The sequence below is a fragment of the Myotis yumanensis genome, unplaced genomic scaffold (assembly GCF_028538775.1).
Source record: "Myotis yumanensis isolate MYYU_CA2020_CCGP unplaced genomic scaffold, mMyoYum1.0.hap1 SCAF_5, whole genome shotgun sequence".
Classification (NCBI taxonomy): domain Eukaryota; kingdom Metazoa; phylum Chordata; class Mammalia; order Chiroptera; family Vespertilionidae; genus Myotis; species Myotis yumanensis.
Genome location: NW_027223756.1, coordinates 90154615 through 90177298, shown reverse-complemented (window position 1 = coordinate 90177298; position 22684 = coordinate 90154615). Strand labels below are relative to the sequence as shown.

The following is a 22684-nucleotide window of genomic DNA, read 5'->3' as shown; positions in this document are numbered from 1 at the left end:
GCCCCCTCCTCACCCACTGCCTCCCCCACCACTGTCCCACCTCCTGCCTAGATGTGCCTGTGTCTGTCTGGGTTGGGGTATGGGGAGGAGGCGGGGCCTGGAGGGAGGGAGGCCACGCCCACCACCTTGCCCCATTATAATATGGAGGCAGTGCCTTCAAGTTTCCCAAACCCCAAACCTTCATGTCTGCCCTAGTCCTTTAGTTGTGATACCCCCCATTCCATGATCAGATGCCATCAAGGTATCTGAGTATCTCCTAGAAGCTAAGAGGTTCAAAGTCAACACAGCCCCTGGGACCTCCCCTTTGGGCTCACCACTCAGGACCCTACTCAGCTACTTAGCACAGGCCCTCCACCACTCCTTCCCAGCCCGCTCCCGCTGCACATACAGACGTACACAAACCCCAGACACACCCAAGCACCCAGGTGGGAGATGGCATGTGACTTTCGTGTCAGACTTAGTGTCAAATCCCAGCCCAGCCTCTCTCTCTCTCTCTCTCTCTCTCTCTCTCTCGCTCGCTCTCGCTCTCTCTCTGACCTTGGAAAGTCACTTCACCTCCCAACCTCCATTTCTTTGTCTGAAAAACCAGTTAATTGTAGCAACTGTCTGAGTGTTTTTGTCAGAACCAAATGGGATGATGCATTAAAGCGATCATCTCGCCTGGCCGATGTGGGCCAGTGGTTGAACATCGACCCATGAACCAGGAGGTCACCGTTTGATTCCCCGTGGTCAGGGCACATGCCCAGGTTGGGGGCTCCATCCCCAGTGGGGGGCGTGCAGGAGGCAGCCCATCGGTGATTCTCTTTCATCACTGATGTTCCTATCCCTCTCTCCCTCTCCCTTCCTCTCTTTGAAATCACTAAAAACATATTTAAAAAATAAATGAAGTGCTCATCTCCATGTCCAGTGGGGGCAGTGCTCGCTGAATTAGACCTTATATTGTTGTTTTTGTGGTGAGGGTAGTAATGGACACATACCAGGGCAGAAATCAGTAAAACCACTTCCGATTCCCACCCTTGATGAGAACGACCGGCTGTCACAGTATTTAATCTTGTCAAAAGTTTACAAGAGCTCATCTTATTTCAGCGAGCGTCTCTGGCTGGAACCACAGATAATGCATCTGTGGGCCGGGAGCTAGGGGAATTTGCGTTTGTTGGTGATTCCCTGTATGCCCGACCCCTTAGCTGCGGTTTCAGCTCACCTTCCTGACCACCTTTTGAGCAAGGTGGATATTAAGATTCCCATTTTGCAGATGAGAAAAAGCTGAGACTTAGAGAGGAGGAGTCACTTACTCAAGGCCACAGAGTAAGTAGATGCCAGAGTCAGGATTTAAATTCAGGTTCATCTGAATATGAAGCCTTTTTGCTTTCCTGTTAACCCGAGAACCAAAGCCTCATCTATACAACACACGTAAATGGACTGTATTTTGGCAGCAACTTCTCTCCTTTCTCTCAGGCTCTGTATTTCTATTTCTCCTTCTCTCTTTCCTGTCTTTCTGACTCACACATTTGAAGAATTGGTCATTAAGACATACACACACACATACACACACACACGCGCGCGCGCGCGCGCGCGCGCGCATCCCCTTGCAATCCAGTCGCCAGCCCCCTGGGCAGTGCAGATGCCCTTACCCCCCCCCCCCCATAACTACATGTGTGATCGCCCCGGGCTCCCGCCCCACATGGCTTGCCGGGTTGATCACCCTGTGACGTTGTCTCTGCAGGGCACCCTCTTGAGAAAACATGGCAAGGGATTAGAAAAGGTAATGAGGGCCTCGTGGTGCTGAGGTCCTGAGCCGTGGTGTCTGGGCCCGTGTGTGCATGTCTGTGTCTCTGCGTGGGCAGCAAGGCCCCTGGGGGTCACGAGTTGAGGAGGTGAGGGTCCTAACCAAGTCCCACAGAACCAGATCCAGGGACGTGGCTTGCAGCGTGTGGTATGTGTGAGCTAGTGTGTGCACATGCCGTTCCCACCCTTTCCAACAACACCCCAAGGGTTAGCCCAGCCCTGCGCTCAGCTGAAATTCTGTAGTTTGAAGAAGGGCTCAGACACTGGCCCACTGCCATGGATTGAGACGTTCTTGTTTTTTTATGTAGATTTTTTGGTTCTAATTGTTTATTGTAAAGAGATGGGAGCTGCCGAGACCGGTTTGGCTCAGTGGATAGAGCGTCGGCCTGCGGACTGAAAGGTCCCAGGTTCGATTCCGGTCAAGGGCATGTACCTGGGTTTCGGGCACATCCCCAGTAGGAGATGTGCAGGAGGCAGCTGATCGATGTTTCTCTCTTATCGATGTTTCTGTCTCTCTATCTCTCTCTCCCTTCCTCTCTGTAAAAAATCAATAAAATATATTAAAAAAAAAAAAAAAAGAGAGATGGGAGCTGTAGCAGGACATGAACTGTTGCCCTTGCGTGCACGCATGCAGGAGCTCTCACACCTGTGTGCACACAACTGGGCTCTCCACTTGACGCACGTGGATTGTAGGACTTTCCTACGCACGCAGGCAGCCCTTTAGGGGACACATTCGATGTGCCCGGCACTGTACACATGTATGTACACTCCTGGGGGGGCGGTGGGTTTAGGAGTGTGATGGTGTGCACACGTGCAAGTGTTTAGGCGTGGACTTGTATGTGTTAGCCTGTGAGTTCTGCATGTGTATGTATGTGTATGTCAATCTGGGTGTGTGTGTACAGAAGCTTTCTACACGCTCACGAATGCGCCTGGGTGTGTGTCAGAGTGAACTTGTGATACCAGTTAGCACTTTCCTTGTAGAGTCAGGCCTGCCGAGGCGAGGTCTTGGGAGTTGGGGTGCAATAGACCTTAAGCTCGGTCTTTTCTTCCCCTACCCAAGGCGCCCCCCCTGGGCAGGCTGACTATGGGATGGGGCATCTGTCCCAGGTGATGGGCTGGTTCCAGGCTCCTGGCACGGCAGCCCGGGAGCCTGGCCCCAAGCCCGCCCTGGGGGACAGGGCGAGTGCCTAGCTGGGGAGGGGGCTCAGCATTAGACCCAGGACCCGGGGGGGGGGGTGGAGTGCGTGGGCTGGGGGGTGGGACTGTGCTTTGAGAGGGCAGGGAAGTCCCACTGACTATCCTCCCAGCCGACACCTGAACTCTGACCTCCGCCTGATTCTCTTCACAGGGCAGGGCGAAACTGCCAAGCCACTCAGATGTAAGACCGACCTCTCACTGTCTGTCTGGCTCCCCTCTCCCCCCCCCCCCCCCCCCCCCCGCCACCCCGTGCCTCCTTCCACCCTTGTGGTCCGTGCCATCCAGTGGCATTCTGTGAACCCGTCTGTCGGTCTCTTCTTCCTCTGTCTGTCTGGCTTGCTTGTGAGGGTGGGGGTGGGGGGTGGGGGCGGGCAGCAGGCAGGGCGGAGGGGGTATCCAGGGAAGCTGAGGCCCAAGCAGCTGGGCTCCTGAGTAACTGTGCCTCGTTACAGCCTCGGGGAATCACAGACCAGGCAGAGGAAGGGCAGGGACAGCCAGGATGATGATAGCACTAGTAGTGCCAGGCTAACCAGCTTCCGTGGCTCAGCCGGTAGATTGTCCATGTGATTCCAAATCTCCCAGCTACAAGTGGCTCCCTCCCTGCCCGACCCCCTCCCCCCAGGACCCCCAGCCCAGCCCAGGACCTGTAAGGCAGGACTCCTTATTTCATTGGTACTCAGCCCCACACTGTCACCCAAGCGGGTGCCCCTATTAGCCAGGGGAGGACACTGAGGCCCAGAAAGTGTCTGGGACACACCTCGTCACCCCGCACCGTGACAGAGGAGCCAGGACACGGGACTTCCGGGCCTGGACCCTGTCTTCCCCAGCTCTGCCCGTGACCTTGAAACCAAGAGCTAGTGACAGTAAAACCTGAACAAAGGCACACTTAGTTCCAGCCACACCTTGAGGTGGATAGGATTCCCTTCACCTAGATGGCAACACTGAGACTCAGAGAGGTTCCGTGACTTGCCCAGAGCCACACAGCAGAGCTGGGATTTGAATCCAGGCCCACTCCGCTTGTTGGAACGATAACCAGGACACTATCTTGCTTGAGAGAGGAGAAGGGGGAAGGTTATATTGAGATGTGTGTTGGAAGGTCAGACTAACAGTCCCGTCCCCCTCCCCCCCCGCCCCCAGATTACTGGGGAACCCCTCCCACAGAGGGACTGGTCCTGCAGGGAGTGAGGGTTTCACTAGAGCCCATCCCACGGTTTCCTCCAGGCCCTCTGAGCTGGGCTGGCAAGGCCCACCCAGACCCACAAACAGCACCCCAGCCGCCAGCTGCCCCCCCTCCCCCCGCCCACTGCCCCTTGCAGCCCGCTCTCTCAACATTTCTCTTCTCTGTCCCACAAACCCGAGGTCATGGTGGAGGTGGGAGGGTGATAGCATCCCCACAAGACTGGGATTTCTGGGGACAAAGTCACCACCTCCTCCTCAGCACTTCCTGGGCGGGGGTCGGGGTGGGGGGTTCCCGACCTCTGTCTCTGAGACACAACCACTGCCCTGCCCAGAGCCTTTGGACAAGAACCGAGAAGACTCCAGGGCGAGGGTGTCAGCAGGGGCTTGAGGGGCTTGGGGATGGGCTGGAGGACTCCCACCCTCACTGGCTGTGTCTCTTGTTATCTGCAGGGAACCCAGATGATCTTCAATGCGGCCAAGGAGCTGGGTCAACTGTCTAAACTCAAGGTGAGGCCAGGAGTGCGGGGAGGAGGTCGGGGTTGGGGGATTCCCTGGTGGGAGTCCCAGAATAGTGACACGCTTTGTAGGTTCCCGGGACGGGAGCCCTGCACAGACTGCCTTAAGCACAATTTTTTTGCTCTGGTGTATTGGAAAGGTACAGCTCGATCAAGAGTATAAACCATTTATTCCACAAATATTTATGGAGCACCTGCTGTGTGTGCCAGGCACATGCTGGGCACCGGGCACATGCTGGGCACCGGGCACACTGTGATGAAAAAGCAGACCCGCTACCCAACCCCTCACGGTTTTACAGGATTAGTACCATAGATAGTCAGATCCCTAATGGAGGCCTGCTCTGTCCACCTGGCCCCTCTCTCTGTTCATCCAGGACCACATGGTACGAGAGGAAGCCAAGAGCTTGACCCCAAAGCAGTGTGCGGTCGTAGAGCTGGCCCTGGACACCATCAAGGTGAGAGGCCCACCCCTGCCCATCTCAGGTGGGGCAGGCAGAGGGTGTGGCTGGTGTGGACATGAACCGAGATTCAAACCCACCTTCATTCATTCAATTTATGAACACTCCCTGATGACCCGCTGGCACGGCCCCGAGGAGCCCCCGACTGGGGGTTGTGGGGGCAAACATCTTTAGTCCTGTGGTCAGGGTGCTGTCGAGGGAAGAATGGGAGCTGGGGTAGCTTGGGGAGAGAGCAGCAAGGACTTTCTAGAAGAAAACATGTGGGAGGTGGGTTTTGAGGAATGCATAGGAGTTCACAAGGCCAAGCAAACAACGTTCTAGGCAGGGGCCCAGCCCATGCGAGAGCATGGAGTCATGAGAGAGGCTGTGGTCGCAGGAAATGAAAACTACTCTGAAAACAAATGTTTTGCTAAAATGGAGTTGGCAACATATTAAAGGGGTGGGGTCAAGGAAGGCTTCTTGAAACCTTAATCAAAAACAAGGAGCTAGAGAAGATCCAGGGCCAGGTGTGGAGAGGACCTCACCACCACTGATCATAGTAAGCGCAAAGGCCCTGAGGCAGGCGTGGTCTAGGGAAGACAATGGAGAGAAGTCAAGGAGGTTGCAGGGTTGAAGCTGATGGGCCTGGGGAGGGGCTGGAGGCACGAGTGTTATTCTGAGGGTGCTGGGAGCCCACTGGGAGGGCGGGGGCAGGAGTGGAGGTGGGGGAGTAGGCACCGGACTTGAGTGGAGACCCGGGTTCACCCAGGGCCTCATTGCAGAGGGCAGAGGGCAGAGGGATGGAGGAGCCAGTAGGGGTGCCTCTGGCCTCACCTCCCCACCCTGTGCCCACAGCAATACTTCCACGCGGGCGGCGTGGGCCTCAAGAAGACCTTCTTGGAGAAGAGCCCGGACCTGCAGTCGCTGCGCTATGCCCTGTCCCTCTACACGCAGGCCACCGACCTGCTCATTAAGACCTTCGTGCAGACGCAGGCTGCCCAGGGTAAGGGGCAGCAGGGTGGCCCCAGGCCAACACTCGCCCGCAGGGGCAGCCCCGCCGCGAGCTGCCATTGGCTCGTCTCCTGTGACATCATGAGCGCGGGAACAGGTCCCTGGCGCTTGTGAACTGCTTGGTCCTGGGCCAAGGAGCAATTCACAGTTTGTGGGAAAATCGATGGACGTCTTAGAGCCAGAAGTGATGGAAAGCTCTGGGGCGGGACCGCTTTGACGGCTAGGACCAAGGTGATTGACAGATTCTGGGGCCGCGCGACCCGAGGCCTGGTTGACCGCTGTGGTGGGCGGACCTCTGTGATTGGGGGGTTGGGGTGAGGGGGAGGAACTAAGGAGCGATTGACAGCTCTGGCATGGGCGGGGCTTGTGCCGTCCTGTGGCCAATGAGGGGTTGGCAGCTCCAGGGGAATGGGAGGGACGTCTGGAAGGTCTGGGCTAAGGAATGATTGACAATGGGGTTGGCAGCTCCAGGGATGGGCGGGACCCCAACCTTGAGGGGGTGGGGAGAGAGGAAGTCCCCATGTCTCAAATTCTTTCTAATCTCGCTGTCCCCCTCTGAGCTCACACACCACGGCTCGGGTTGGGGGACAGGACTCCAGGTCCTGGCTCCCCTCCCCGGGGACCCTCCCCTGCTCCAAATTGGCTCTAAGAACACAAGCCAGGGTGAGCAGTTGGGTCACCGCGCCGGCTGAATCCCGGCAGCGGAGGGGGAGCCCGGGGGGGGGGGGAGCAAGGCCCTGCGCCCCCCCCGCACGAGAGGGGCCCCTTCCCCACCCCCGGCGGCCCAGGGCGCTCCCCGGGCGTCAGGCCTCTCCGCTCAGCTTCGAGCCCGGTCCACGCTGCTGCTTCTGGTGTCCTGGTGTCCCCCGGAGTGGGAGGCTGTCTGTCTGTCCATCTGCCGCTGACGTTTCTCTCTCTCTTGTCTCTCCTCCCTGCCACTCGCCGCCCCCTCCGCGCCTCCCCTGCTCCCCCCACGCACACTCGCCCTCCATCCTCGCCCCCGGATTGCTCGTCTCTGCCCCCGCTTCCCTCTCTCCTCCCCGCCCCCGCGATTAGTCCATGGTGGAAAAGGGACTAGGTTTACCCTTAGTGAAGACATTTATCCTGAGAAGGGTACGTGCCTCCGCCGCCCGCCGCCCTCCCTCCCCCGCGCCCGGTGCCCGGTGCCTGGTGCCTGCGCCCTCCCCGCCGCGGCTAGTAAAAGGCCCTCCTTCCGCCTCCAGCCCCGGGCTGGACCGGCCGCGGGGGCCAGGGCGGACAAGGAGGAAGGATGGCTTGCTGGTTCCACGTGGGGAAGGAGAAGGGATTCGAGTCGGCAGCCTAAGCGCAGCTCTTGAGCCAGATCCCAGCTCTGCCGCCCCGTGGCTGGGCGCCCAGGGCACCCGGGGCAAGGTGGCCTCTGAGCCTCAGTCTTCTCGCTGGGCTGGAGGAAGGCCAGGACCTTAATCCATAGGATGCGATGAGTTAAATTCAGAGCAGTTTCTGGCATTTAATAGCGCCTAGCAATTTTAGTTACTGCTGCTGCTGCTGCTGCTTATTATTATTGTTATTATTATTATTAAGATATCACTTTTCTGAACGTAGAAAACTACCTTTTTTTCAGGCTCTAACTATGAGTCAGCCCTCGTACTAAGAACTTCTCAAGGATTCTTACCAAGATTCCTTCCAAATGCCACACTAAGGGGGGTTCATCATTCCATAAACGAGGATACTGAGTCTCAAAGGAGAAGCCACTGGCCCAGGGACCCTTACCCTGCAGGGGGGCAGGGACTTGGGGGTGGGGGAGGCGCGAGAGAAGCACAGGCAGGCCCGGGAAAGACCCTTCCTCTTGGAGCCAGCAAACCACGGGAAGGGGGCTCCCAGCACCGCCCCCCTCCCCCTTCTTACTAGCTTTGGCCTTGGTCTGACCCTCACCCATCCCAACCACTGTCCGGTTCCCTCCTGGCACCTCAGTCTGGCCCGATTGAGCTTGCAATGAAGCATCAGCCTGGGGTGGGGGTGGGGAGGTGAGGCTGAGCATGTGATTGGGGGAGGGGAGGGAAGGGGGCTAGAGCCTGAGATGATAAGGAAAGTGGCCTGGGGTAGCAGTGAGGATGGGGGTGCACTCCCCAATACTGGGGTGCTGGGGGTGGGCAGGTTTTTATGCCCTTGAGCCTCTAACTTCCTGCCCCTCGCAAGTGACCTGGATCAACCTTGGACTGACCCATTCTCCTTCCCCACCCCCACCCCAACTTTCCTCCTGTTCCTCCCCGTGCATGGGGTGCACCAAGCGTGGAGAGCTTCCTAGGGGGCTTAGGCGGGGCCGGGTTGATGTGCTGGCAGTCACAGGTCTCCAGGCCCCACAGGGTGCCTTTCTCAGAGTCACAGGAGCTTTTAAGCTGCCCTTCAAGGATCCTCATCAAAACCCATCAGGATCTTGTGCTGGGCAGACACAGAAGTGCACCTCCCCTCGACTCAAGTAGACAAGGGAATCTGTTGGCTCTGGAACTAAAATATTAGAGGCTGGGTTGACATCAGGAGAAGCTGGATCCAGAGCCTTCAACAACGCCTCTGGTCATTGATCTCTGCAGACACCTTTGGGGTGGCCTCTCCCCTCATTAGGCAGCAACAGCCTTGCCAGTTTAGCACCAGATAGAGAGACGCTCTCCTAACAGCCAAAGTCCCAGAGCCAACTCCTACTGGCCCAGCTTGAGTCACATGACCATCCCTCTGCCTATGACTGCAGCCATGGGCAGGGAATGCTCTTAATTGGACAGCCATGGTTCATTCAGCCATACCTGAAGTGTGGGATGGAGCCACCCTGTCTGAGGTGAGGGTGGGGGCATCTCTAAATGGAAACTTGGGATTGTCTATTAGAAGAGGAATGGTGTGGAGGCAGGGAAAATAGAAGAGGACGTCCATGTGGCCAGAGCAGAGTTAGCAAGGGGGAGAGTGAAGGGAGGTGAGGCAGCAGAAGGAACCGTGAGGCATATCGGGAGGGACACGGCAGGTCACAAAAAGGACTCGATTACCTCAGAGTGAGATGGGAGGGTTTGGAGCAAAGGAGGGATGTGATCTGACTCACTGGGGTTGTTCTGGCTGGTGTATTGAGAGAAGCTCAGAGGAGGATGCAAGGAGACAGGCAGGAGTCTACTATATTGTAGTGGCCCAGGGGTGTGATGATGGGGGCTGGGTCAGGATGGACGTCAGGGAGGTGGGTGAGATTCTGGATGTATTTTGAAGGCAGAGCTGGTGGGCTCTTCTAATGTACCAGTACTTAGGGAGGAAGTAAAGGGGATCCAGGAGTGAGGTATAGGGTGCCCCAACAGTTTGAGGATTGACAGAAAAGGAGGAAGTGATAAAAGAGGGCGAGAAGTAACTAGTGTGTAGGATGAGAATGTGGAGAGTGTGGCATTGTTGTAGCCAAGAGGAGAAACTGAGGCACAGAAACCAGAGCGTCAGATTTTGCCACGATGGTTTGTAAGATGAAGACCGAGTTTTGACCTTATGGTGGTCAGTCAAAATAAAAAAGTGGGGGGCAGACACATTAGGCTCAGAGAAGTTAAGCAATCACAGAGCAAGGCAGTGAAAGGTCAGAGGCCTGGGTTCCTGGCCTCCCCAAGATTACCTGCCACTCCCACCAACCCTCCGTGCCTCCCTGTCAGGGCTGTTGACCTGGTGCTGCCAGCACATCCTGGATAGGGGACAGTCCGGGTCCCTTCCGGTGGGTGGGAAAGAATGGAGCTGACGCCAGCATCCTCCCCTGCCCTCCCAGGCTCCAACGTGGAAGACCCTGTGGGTGAAGTCTCTGTCCACGTTGAGCTCTTCACTCATCCAGGAACCGGGGAACACAAGGTCACAGTGAAAGGTAAACAGCCTGAGGGGGGAAGGGAGCGCCCCAGCCAGGATGTACAAGGTTCTAAAACGGAAGCCAGACTATCGGCTTAAGCAAGAAAAACGTTTTCATTAAGAAGAAAAAGTTTCCATATACCTGAAAATTCCAGCCCTGGCCAGCGTGGCTCGGTTGGTGGGCATCATCCCATGCACTGAAAGGTTGTTGATTCGATTCCTGGTCAGGGCACATGCCTGGGTTGCAATCTTCCTCCCCAGTAGGGGGCATGCGGCAGGCAGCTGATTGATGTTTCGCTCTCACATTGATGTTTCTCTCTCTCTCTCTCCCTCTCCCTTTCTCTCTCTCTAAAAAATCAATTAAAAAATCTTTAAAAACAAAAACTGAAAATCCCAGCAGTATACCACCTTCAGGCATGGCTGAATCCAGGGGTGCAAACAGTGTTAACAGGACTCAGTTTCACTTTCTCCATCTCTCGGCTCCTCTATCCTTTTATTTTGTTCATTAGCATACAGATCTATTTTAGCCATGGCCTAGAACAGTGATGGCGAACCTTTTGAGCTTGGTGTGTCAGCATTTTGAAAAACCCTAACTTAACTCTGATGCCGTGTCACATATAGAAATTTTTTGATATTTGCAACCATAGTAAAACAAAGACATATTTTTTGATATTTATTTTCTATATTTAAATGCCATTTAACAAAGAAAAATCAACCAAAAAAAATGAGTTTGCGTGTCACCTCTGACACGCGTGTCATAGGTTCGCCATCACTGGTCTAGAATAACAGTGGCTTGAACAAGATAGAATACATTTTTTTTCTGAGTTGACTCCAAGGACAATCAGAGCTGACTCTGAGGCATCACAGTGTTGGGGATCCAGGCCCCTGTCATCTTTTGTTGGACTCCTACCCCTAATATGTTTTCCTCCTCTATAGGGTCCCAAATAACTCAGCCCTCACCAGTACCCCAGCCTTCAGCTAGAGGAAAGAGAAGTTTAGGTCCTAAACTTTAGGGCATTTTCCCTTTTAAGCCATAACCATGGCTACACTTAGCTACAGTAGCATGCTGGGAAATGTAGTCTTTCGGACAGGCTTTGAAAACCATGGCCCCAAAATGAGGGAACCTGACCAACCTTCTCCTCCACTTCCTCCAATAGTGGTGGCTGCCAATGACCTCAAGTGGCAGACTTCTGGCATTTTCCGGCCGTTCATTGAAGTCAACATCATCGGGCCCCATCTCAGCGACAAGAAACGCAAGTTTGCAACCAAATCCAAGAACAACAGCTGGGCCCCCAAGTACAACGAGAGCTTCCAGTTGTGAGTCTGGGGTGCTCTGGGGAGGGGGCATTTGCTGGGTTAACCTCAGCCCACGAGGCAGGAGGGATGTCTGATGGGCCAGTGGTCTGTGGGCACAGGGATGTGAGAGGTCACGTCCTAGGTAGGGTTGGTGGGAACAGAGGCACCTTTGTGCAGAACTGACCTCAGTGAGGGAACATTGAGAGGGAGTTGACCACCTTGGGGGGCAGGCAGGTGTGTGTTTGGGGATTGGCATCGAGTGTGATATAACATCATGATGAGGGCTTATAAAGCGGAGGGGAATCTGAGCAGAGGGGTGTGTTGGTTGGGGTCATTTCTGGGGCTGGAGACTCTGGTGGTTAAGTAGTGTGGGTGGCCATGGTGGGGGGGAGATGGGGACTCATGGAGTCAGCTGTGAGCCTTGTCAGGTCTGTTGGGGCAGGTTATCTGGAGGAGTCTGCTGTGGGGACAGGAGTGGACTGTGATTTAGTTTAGGAAGTGGGGATGTGTATCATGTGAGGTGGGGTGGGGTCACTCTGGATAGGGATTCCTGGTGGGCAGGTGTGAGCTTAGACAAGGCATCAGGTGTCTAGACGGGAGAGACCCTGGGGAACATAAATAAATCTGATCAGGGTGTACAGAGGGGTTACCAGGGGTGGAGTGGAGTCATGTGGGTGGATTTTTGGATGAGGTGTGAACCTCACTGGAGCAGGGTAACATTGGGGGCTGTTCTTGAGGGACAGAAGTGCAGAGGGCATCAGAGCTGGGGAGAGTTGGGGGCCCCTGAGAGACAACCGCGGGTCAGTTGTGTTACAGGAGCCAGGGGCCAGAGGACTTTGGAGGAGTTGGTCACCTGACACAATGCTTGGGAGCAAGAGCAGGGCCTGGTGGGGGCATATGCCTCCTGGGGTGGGCTAGAGTCCTTGAGGGCTAGGAGTGCTGCCTGAGAGCCACGTGGGTGGGGTGGGCGTGGCCAAAGGGAGAGGCTCATCATCTGCTAGCATCAGGGCCGGTCACCTGAGGGGCAGGAGCCCAAATTCACTAGAGATGAAGCCTGGGGACAGGGGGCGTCAAGCTGAGACTTCAGGGCAGGGTCTGACGGGGAGGGCATCTTGAGGATCTAGGGGCCATGCGGGAGAGGCCACGCATCACGGGGAGAACTTGAGTTCTGGCGGGAGCCTGGTAATGGGGCTTCTCGGTGCAGGATCTGAAGCAGCTGGATGGTGAGGTCAGCTGCTCAAACTCAGGGTTTGGACGCTGGGTACCAGAGAGTGGTGGGAACATGGTCTAGCCAGCAGCTCTGGGGGAAGGCCACTGGAGTGGGGACGTGATGTGGCCAGGCTGATGGGATGTCGTTGCGTGGGGAGCAGAATGGAGGGAAGAGACATGGCACAGACACTTCTTAGAGGTTGTGGTGGGGGAGAGAGGGTCAGCAGCTGTGGACATGGCCCAGCGAAAGGCTGTAGGGCCAGTCACTTGGGGCGGGGACTGATGGCCTGAAGGGGGAGGTTATGAAAACCGGAGGATGGCGCAGGGTGTGGTCCAGCGCCGGGGCGGGGCCACCTGGGTGGTCGAGTGGGAGGGGTCTGGCGTGGGGCGGGGCCATCGTGGGGGTGGTGCTGGCCGGTGGGCGGGGCCTGACCTGACGCCCCGCCCCCCGCAGCACGCTGAGTGCGGAAGCGGGCCCTGAGTGCTACGAGCTGCAGGTGTGCGTCAAAGACTACTGCTTTGCGCGGGAGGACCGTACGGTGGGGCTGGCCGTGCTGCAGTTGCGTGAGCTGGCCCAGCGCGGGAGCGCCGCCTGCTGGCTGCCCCTCGGCCGCCGCATCCACATGGACGACACGGGCCTCACGGTGCTGCGCATCCTGTCGCAACGCAGTAACGACGAGGTAGCCAAGGAGTTCGTGAAGCTCAAATCGGACACGCGCTCCGCCGAGGAGGGTGGTGCCACGCCTGCGTCCTAGGCGTGGCAGCACTGCGCCTGCGCGAAGGGGCGGGGCGGCGCCTGCGTGCTGGGACCTTCCTGAGGGCGAGTCTGCGGGCTCCGCGCCGAGGACAGTGTGCGCCTGCGCCCTGGACTTAGCTTCCCACTGAGGAATTGTGAATGGACGATGCCCCGCCCCCTCGGGAGGCCACGCCCTAGAGCGCGGGGAAGGAAAAAGCCACATTCCCCCCTTGCGGCCACGCCTGCCGCGCCTACGGGGCCTACGGAGCTAGGATGGGAGAACCCCGCCCCTTATGGAGGAGGCCTGGTCCCCGGGCTCTGGTCCCCTGCCTCCTGTCCCAAGGAAAAGCCATAAGACGGGTCCCCAACCCCTGGGGCCCAAGACCAGTTGCCAAGTATGGAACTTTCGGCTCCTTCGAGGGGCGGGCCCGAGGCAAGGGGCAGGGCTTCCTGGAGCACCCGCTGGTGGCCTGGGGGCTGGAGGGGCTAGGATGGTGGACCCTTGTGCAAAAAATAAACGGGGGGAGAGAGGAGGATGGAATTTCAAAAGCACATGCGCCCTCCGGCGCCCAAACCCTGGGGGCCCAGGGAAGGGCTCTGGGGCACCCGCATTTCCCTGTGGGTTTTTTCTCCTCTTTACCCCCCACATGCCCCGTCCTCATATCATAGAGTTCAACTCACTCATTTGACAGATGGCAAAAAGCCGCAAAGAGTTGTGAGGGACCCAGTGCCAGCCTTGTCCCCACGCCCTTTGGCCTGTGTGCCCCATCCGAGGGTGGACTGAGATGACCCCACAGAGCTCCCCATTGCTGCTACCCCCCCAGGGGACCTCCCCCAACGCTTACAAGGAAGGGGGGTCTGCCCCCTCCCGCCTCTGGTTGCCAAGAAAACCGCCTGCCCTCAGCCCTTTCTGCTAGGACCCCATGGGAGCTACCCTGAGAACTCCTGACCTGCCAACAAAAAGTGAGGATTTGGGATTCTCTGGACCCAGCCCCCTGCCCGCTTCTTCCTCTCCCAGAATTCTCCAGACAGGAAAGAACAGAAGAGACTAGAAACTCCAGGGGTAAGGGGTGTGTGTTTGGGGAGGGGGGGGCAGCTTTTCCAGCACCAGCCTGAGCATGTGATTGGGAAATTTCCTCCCTCTTTTCCTGGAGAACTTACTCATCCCCCAGAACTCAGCACAAATATCTCCTGTAGCAAATCATCACTGTTCCCCCTCAGGACTTCCCCACCCTTTGCCCCAGAAGCAGTGGGACTGGGGGTATTGGTGACTGGCTCTGTCTTCTCCAGGCTGGGGTCAGGTCTCTCAAGGCCCAGGCAGGCTGTTGGGCCAGGGATGACAGCGAGGCATGCCTGGTTGAATTATGTCTTGGGGAACATCTGTGTGTGCCCACGCATCCACATGTGTGTCTGTCCATGACCATCCCTATCAACCTTCCCCTCCAACACAGATCTGGGCACACAGGAGGTGTTTGAGCCCGACTGTGGCTGAGTCACAAGACAGAGTGAAGGGGGGATGTGGGCGAGACGGGAGGAAACCAGGGAGTTGGAAGGGTTTGAAATCAGGAGCCATAAGGCTCAGAGAGGAGCAGGACTTTCCCCCAGAGGCCACCCAGCAAGTGTATTTAGTGCCCAAGCTTGGAGGATCCCGCTAGGCTTCTGCCACCTCACCTGGGGTGACCACGGTTCTTAGCCCTGATGGGGTTGCATTGACCTTGCTTCATGCCAAGCTATGGCCCAAGTTTTCCATGGATCAGGAAAAAGACGAAGTAGGGTGGGCCTCTGACGCGGTAGAGAGGTGGACCAGAGGGACATCTTGGGCAGAGCCAGTCCCCTCCCCAGGGACAGACGCAGAGTAAGGACACAGACCAAGAGAAAGAGGGAGAGAGAAGGTAGATCGGGAAAGTGAGATCACAGCCCCATGGGGACAGAGAAAGACCTTGAGGTGGAGAGAGACTCAGAGAGGGGGAGCTGCAGAGACAGAGAGAGGAGAGAAGGCAAAACTGGTGACCTGGAAGGAGAAGGGACCGACTCCCTGGCTCTCACCAGCCTCACCTAGAAGGGTTTACCTACAAGGAGGAGGTACCTGGCCATGTCCCCCAAACTCTCAGACTCAGGCACCAGAGCCTGAAACCTCACCATGCCCCCATCAGAGATGCAAAAAACACTTAACACCCAACTAGAAATCCTTGGGGCCTCTGTGCTGGGGCCTCAGAGACCTTTTTGTCCCCAACATCCAGCCCCGACACTGTCCATCTTGCAGATGGGGACGCCGAGGGGCGGGACCGCAGGAGCATCCCAGAGTCACCCCGAACTCTGCTGTCTGGATGCAGGGGAAGGGGAGCTCTCTGGGGACTTGGTTGGTATCACGACCCTGAACGTCCCCTTAACATGCTTTCCTAAGAATTGTCAAGGACCAAAGTCGTCTTCGCTGACACGTGTTGCTTTTCTCTTTGCCTTTTATTTTTTTAAAAGAGAGAAATCCAGTTGGTGGTATTGAGTAAGACCTCCTCCCCCCCTCCGCCCCCCACCCCCCATCCCCTCACCCCTGCCCAGCCATAGTGACTCCAGGCTGGGTCACAGGTGTAGGATTCCCTGTGCATCCCGGCCACACAGGTGGGTGCAGGGGGTTCAGACCCACCCCTGGCCCCGCCCCTCAGACCCTGAAACCTGCCAGGGAGGTTCTTCCTCTACACGTCTCCAATCAGCATGTAATTGCAAATGTGAAATCAAAACACTTTTAACTCCACCCTGTCGGTCTAGCATCGTCACAGATGCCCCCATTTCTCTGTAAATACGTGACTTGGAACAAATGTTTAAAACCCATGAAAAGTGGTCATGAGTGCATGATGTGGAGATGTTTTGCACTATTCTGATTTTTTGGTCTCTGTAAAAATATTTTATTAACAGCAGATATTAAAAAAAGGAAAAGCACCCCGCCTCGGACGCATGGTGATGGCTTTGCATTCCCAGAAACACAGAAATGCGCACAGTAGCCTTTTCTATGGGCAGGTGCTGCCGCAGCATTGCCCACTTCACAGGGCAGGAAAAGGGGTGGAGTCAGGATGCGAACCCCGACATTGGGCAGCTGTTGCTCTTAGCTCAAGCAAGTTAGAACACAAAAGCCAGGGACACCACCCCCCGCCCCCCAATTCAACCCAGAGCCCCATGTTTGGGATTTTGTTTTGTTTTGATGTAGCAGGTGAGAATCTCATTTAATTAATCTCATTTTATTTGTTTTATTTTATTTCTTTAATCTCAAAGAACAGAAACTTCCTTTTTCTACAACTAAACTGAATTTCTGCTTTGAGCCTTCACCTCATCAGGGAGCAGAAACTGAGTCTCATTCAGCTCAGATTCCCTCGGTAAATTCAGGGACTCCCCTCCTAAGATCTGGGCTACTTCTGTGTTTGAGTGGCCAGAGCCCGGCCATGGGATTCACCATCGGGAATGGATTTCATGAATGCTTTTAGTTGCAAATAAAATTTTAAAAAGGGCCAGCCCTAGTTGGTTTGGCTCAGTGGATAGAGTGTCAGCCTGTGGACTGAAGGGTCCTGGGTACAATTCCGGTCAAGGGCACGTACCTCAGTTGCATTTTCCACCTGGCCCAGGCCCTGGTCGGGGTGCATGCAGGAGGCAACCAATCGATGTGTTTCTCTCACATCAATATTTCTCCCTGTCTTTCCCTCTCTCTTCCACTCTCTGTAAAAATCAATGGGAAAATATCAGGTGAGGATTTAAAAAGAAAAGGGGGGGGGCTAAAAGTGGAACCAAGAGTGGCTAAACCACAGGGGTTACCCATAACTCAGCCTTTCCACCCCCAAGACTTACACGTGGGCAACAAGATGGAAAGCACCTCAATGTGGTCTTTTCACACGGGGATATTATGCAGCTGTAAACATGGATGAACTACAGCTGTCTGCATGATGTCGAAAGGGCCAGCCCGCCGGGGGCCCCCGAGTGTTTCCAAACATTCTTGGTGGCAGTGCCAGACAGAGACCTTATCTCTTCCCCGAGACCCAGCAGTTTCCATAGCAACACAGGTGGGCCATGCCGCGTTGGGTAACTGCTCACTTCCTGATGGGGGAGCTGGCTTGTTTGCTGCTTGCTACAAGCCATGCTCAGCCTTTGGCCCTGTGTCCCTCAGTATGTGGGGTCCATCATGTCACCCACGGGGCTCGAAGACCGAGGAGCATGCTGCTTGCTGTGCTGTGAGAAACATTCATTTGCAGCTACAAGCATCTTGCGCTGAGTCTCAGAGTTGCACCTCTGGACCGGGAACAGGTGTACTTCTGCATTCTCCATGGGTAAGGTTTTTCTCTGACAAATGACACAAGTGAATCTTAGAAATGTGACGTTGAGTGAGAGGCATCAGAAAACATGACACCACATTTGTAAAGCTCAAAGACTCACTATACATATTTATACCCACAAGATACACCCACAGAGATATAACTTAATGATACATAAATGTGATTAATAAAAAACAATAAGCATGGAACTAAGGATTAAAAAATTGAGGACTCCACTCCAGACCCATCAGGATAGCTACTATTTTTTAAAAAGTGTTAGCAAGGCCCAGTGGTGTGGCGCAGTGGTTGAGCGTCAACTTATGAACCAGGAGGTCACAGTTGGATTCCCAATCAGGGCACATGCCCGGGTTGCAGGTTGGATCCCCAATAGGGGGCGTGCAGGAGACGGCCAGTGGATGATTCTCTCTCATCATTGATGTTTCTATCTCTCTCTTCTTCTGCCTTCCTTGCTCTGAAATCAATTACATATTAAAATCAAAAACATTTAAAAAAAATAAAAAGTGCTAGCAAGGATGTGGAGAAATTGGAACCCTTGTGAACTGTACGTGGGAATGTAAAATGGTGCAGCTGCTGTGGAAAACAGTATGGAGGTTCCTCACAAAATTAAAAAAAAGAATTACCATGTGACCCAGCAATTCTACTTCTGGATATATGTATCTGAAAAAAATGAAAGCAGCATCTCAAAAACATACTTGCATACCCATGTGCATAGCAGCATTAGTCACACTAGCCAAAAGATGACCCTAGCTGGTTTTGCTCAGTGGATAGAGCGTCAGCCTGCGAACTGAAAGGTCCCAGGTTCAAGGGCACATGCCTGGGTTATGGGCTCAATCCCTAGTGGGGGACTTGAAGGAGGCAGCAGATCCATAATTCTCTCTCATCGTGGGTGTTTATCTCTCTGTCCCTCTCCCTTCCTCTCTGAAATCAATTTAAAAAATGTATAAAAAAGATGGAAGCAACCCAAGTGTCCACTGATGAATGGAAAAACAAAACATAGTCCATCCATACAATGAAATATTAATCCGCCTTAAAAGAAGGACATGCTGACCTGTTACAGTTGGTGAGCATTGAGGACATGGTGCTGAGTTGAATAAACAAGCCACAAAAAGACAAATACTGTGTGACCCCACTTACGTAAGGTCCCTAGAGGAGTCAAGGTTCATAGGGATAGAAAGTGGGATGCGTGGGTGCCAGGGGCTGGGGGAGGGGAATGTGAAGTTAGTGTTTAATGGGGACAGAGTTTCAGTTTCGGAAGATGAAAAAGTTCTGGAAATGGATAGAGCTAACGGTGGGACAACAACGTAAATGTATGCCATGAGGACTTACACTTGAATGTGGCTAATTTTATCTGAATTTCACTTCAATTTAAAAAACAACAACAAACATAGGTGGCTGGCCAGATTTGGCCCATGGACCATCGTTTGCCAACTCCTTGACCGAATAATTCTTCTTCAACTTCCCCTCCTCACTGTTCCCATCCTTAGGCAAACTCTAGCACCACCCTCATGCTCACTTCACCCTCCACTCACACCGGAACCCTCAGCCTCAGCGTCACCCTCTCCTTGCCCTCTCATCCCCTTCATCTACCCTAATCTCTCCCCCATTTATTCATTGTCTTTCCATCGCGTCACCTGCCAACATAGCAGGATCACCCGGGCAATGTCTACAAGATGTACATTCAGTTTCCTGGAGGGTTGAACACAATGATGTGGTTCATGATCTCTGTGAGATTACATTTCATTACATAATTTATTACATTGCATATAATTACTCTGCTCCTAATCCTGCACTTACACATAATAGTTTCTCTGACTATGCCTCCTGCAATTACACAATCATCCTTACCATCCCATACTGTACGGTAATTAACGAGAAGAAGTTGTGGGTAGACAGCAGCACCCGCCCCACCCACCCCCTTTCCCGCAGAGGCTGCAAAGCTGCCGCCACGCTCTCAGGTTTCCATGTTGCTGGGCACCTGTTGGGGTCCACCAGCCGGAAGCACCAGTGGGACTTTAGATGGAAGAAGGAACTGCTATCTCGGTTTTTCCTTCTCTTCACTCTGTCAGCAGCCAACGTTGGCGGGCGTGCTGGCCGGCGTGGCTCAATGATTGAACATCAACCCATGAACCAGGTCACAGGTGGATTCCCTGGTCAAGGCATATGCCCGAGTTACCGGCTCAATCCCCAGTAGGGGGCGTGTGGGAGGCAGCCAATTGATGATTCTCATCACTGATGTTTCTATCTCTCTAAAAATAAAAAAATCAAAAAAACCTTTTTTAAACTGCCCTGGCTGGTGTTCTCAGTGGTTAGAGTGTTGGCCCAGGCACCAAAGGGTTGCAGGTTCGATCCCTGGCCCTGGTTGGGGTGTGTGCGGGAGGCAACCAATCAATGTGTCTCTCTCATATCAATGTTTCTCTCTCTCCCCGCCCCCCCTTCACTCTCTCTAAGAATCAATGGGAAAAATATCCTCTGATGATGAAAGAAAGAGAAGGGAGAGAGAGAAAGAGAGAGAGAGAGAGAGAGAGAGAGAGAGAGAGAGAGAGAGAGAGAGAGAAGAAGAAGAAGAAGAAGAAGAAGAAGAAGAAGAAGAAGAAAGAAAGGAAGAAAGAGAGAAAGAAAGAAAGAAAGAAAGAAAGAAAGAAAGAAAGAAAGAAAGAAAGAAAGAAAGAAAGAAAGAAAGGAAGAGAGAGAGAAAGGAAGAGAGAAAGAAAGAAAGGAGATAGTTGTGGATCCTATTTCTTAATCACAGATATGGAGTCTGTGCCCAAAGTTGGAGGTTTCAAGGACCCCCCTGACTTCCTGTCTTCTGTGGTTGTGGAGGGACTCAGTTCCCTGGGTGAGCCAGTTCTGCAAAATCATTTCTACAGGACCAGACGGGTCCTACTCCTCTGCACCAGAATTTGGCAAACAATGGCCCCTGGGCCACATCTGGCTCACTGCCTGTTTGTATAAATGAGCCTGCAACTGAGGTACACACTCTGGACCAGGAATCGAACCTGAGACCCTTTGGTGCAAAGGCCGACACCCCAATCAGTGAGCCCTGCAGGCCAGGGCTGTGGCTGTTACTGTAATGGCAAAAGGAACTTTGCACATGAGATTAAGTTAAGGATTTTGAGACGACAGGGCGATTATTCAGGATTATTTGAGTGGGTCCTAAATGTAATCAATCCCAAGGGTCCTTACAAGAGGAATCAGAGGAGCCAGATGAAGAAGTGGATGTGATGAGGGAAGCAAGAGGTTAGCGTGGTGCAGGAAGGGCTCACAGGCCCAGGAAGCCAACAGTCTCAGAAGCCAGAAAAGGCAAGAACACGTTCTCCCCCTGGATCCTCCCAAGGAACCAGCCCCGCTGACACTTTGCAGCCAGTGAAACTGATTTCAGACTCCTGGCCTCCAGAACGACATGGGAATAAATGTGTGTTGTTTTATTACTTATTTTTAAAATCCTCACCTGAGGACATGCTTAGAGAGAGGAAGGGAGGGAGAGAGAGAGAGCGACCTGAGAGGGAAACATCGACTGGCTGCTTTCCGAACACTCTGACTGCAACCCAGATCATCGAACCAGCAACCCTTCGGCACATAGGACGACACTCAACCAACTGAGCCCCTTCAGCGGGGCAATGTGTGCTAAGTCACTGAATCCGTGGGAATTTGTTATTGCAACCACAGCAAGCGAGGACAATGAGCTGATGGACCAACTGAAGGCTTTTTCCATGAACATGAATCACTTTTCAATTCAAAGTTACAGTAAAACTACACACACACACACACACACACACTTATATATAATCTCCTGGCCGGTGTGGCTTTGTTGGTTGGGCATCGTCCTGTGCACCAAAAGGTTACTGGTTCAATTCCCAGCCAGGCATATGCCCGGGTTGTGAGCTAATTGATGTTTCCCTCGCCCTTCCTCTCTCTCTAAAAAGCAATAAAAACATTTGAAACACTATCTACAGGAACCATTACAGAAGGAATGATCGGCTCTCCTGGAGGGTAAGAGAAGAGGAAAGATCTCGTTAGATAATTGGATGGGAGGGTGGGGCATTCAGAATGAAATTCAGATTCCCAGGCACTGCCCACAAGCTTCTAACCCCTTCGATCTGGAGGCAGAGCCCGAGAAGCTATGTTTTAATAAGAGACATTTTGCAGCAAAAAAACCCCACTGCGTGCCACAAAGACCCTCTAGGCTCGGGTCCCCAAGAGGCCGAATGGTATTGGGTGCAGAGTCTCAGTCCTGGTGTGGGGGGCTTTGGGAGCCCCACCATTCTTTGTTCTGGGGCTGCTTTGTGCTCTACAGGACGTTTAGCTGCATCTCTGGCTTCTGTCCGTCCACTGGACACCAACAGCATGATCACCAGGAATGTCTCCGACATCAGCCCATGTCCCTGAGGGACCATGTCACTCCCAATTGAGATCCACTGGATTAACATACGATCTGAAAACATGTAACTGTAACAGATGAGAAGTGATTGCAACGTCCCCTGAGAGGGGACTGGTTACTAAACTCGGATCAGCCACCCTGGATGAAGGGCGAGGAGTTAACAATAACTCCGCTGGCCGCTACTGAAGCTCGAAGTGCAGCTTTGTTAACCCAGGGACTCCAGCTGTTACCAACTTACCCAACTGAATACAAACCCCAGCGGCAAAGACGTATCACATGATACTGTTCACTGCACGCTGTGATGTTCTCCAACCGGAATGGTCCACCCCCCACAGAACAGCGAATGTTACAACCAAAAAGAACCGGCAGAACCGCGTAGATCAGGTCCACAATGTGTTAAACTTAAAAAAAAAAATTGATCCCATGTTTATGAAATAAAAATGTGTTGGATGGGGGAGAAGAAAGCAGGTTGGAGTTTATGTAACATGATCCTCTTTTTTATTATTGTTTAAAATGTTTTTATTGATTTCAGAGAGAGAAAGGGAGAGGCAGAGACAGAAACATTAATGAGAGAACCATTGATAGATCAGCCGCCTCCCACATGCCCCACACTGGGGATTGAGCGTGAAACCCGGGGCCTGTGCCCTGACCAGGAATTGAACCGTGACCTCCTGGTTCATGCTCAACCACTGAGCCACACCAGCCCGGCACATGACCCTCTTTTTATTTTATTTTTATTTTTTTAAATATTTTTTATTGATTTTCTACAGAGAGGAAGGGAGAGGAATAGAGAGTTAGAA

The 22684-nt window shown here is 53.8% G+C and overlaps 1 protein-coding gene across 7 annotated transcripts in view; it reads left to right on the top strand.

Annotated features, from left to right (window-relative positions):
• UNC13A (unc-13 homolog A) overlaps positions 1-16263 on the top strand; it is a 67247-nt gene extending 50984 nt beyond the window's left edge. For 3 of the 7 annotated variants that reach the window (XM_070416386.1, XM_070416385.1, XM_070416384.1), the window contains 9 exons: positions 1724-1762; positions 3134-3163; positions 4612-4668; positions 5051-5131; positions 5969-6116; positions 7181-7237; positions 9879-9971; positions 11110-11269; positions 12912-16263. In XM_070416386.1, the coding sequence (XP_070272487.1) occupies positions 1724-1762; positions 3134-3163; positions 4612-4668; positions 5051-5131; positions 5969-6116; positions 7181-7237; positions 9879-9971; positions 11110-11269; positions 12912-13212 (966 nt within the window). In that variant the 3' untranslated portion in view covers positions 13213-16263. The remainder of the gene's footprint in view (positions 1-1723; positions 1763-3133; positions 3164-4611; positions 4669-5050; positions 5132-5968; positions 6117-7180; positions 7238-9878; positions 9972-11109; positions 11270-12911) is intronic. The other 4 variants (XM_070416389.1, XM_070416387.1, XM_070416390.1 and 1 more) reach the window with 3 other exon arrangements.
• Positions 16264-22684: the final 6421 nt, after the last annotated feature.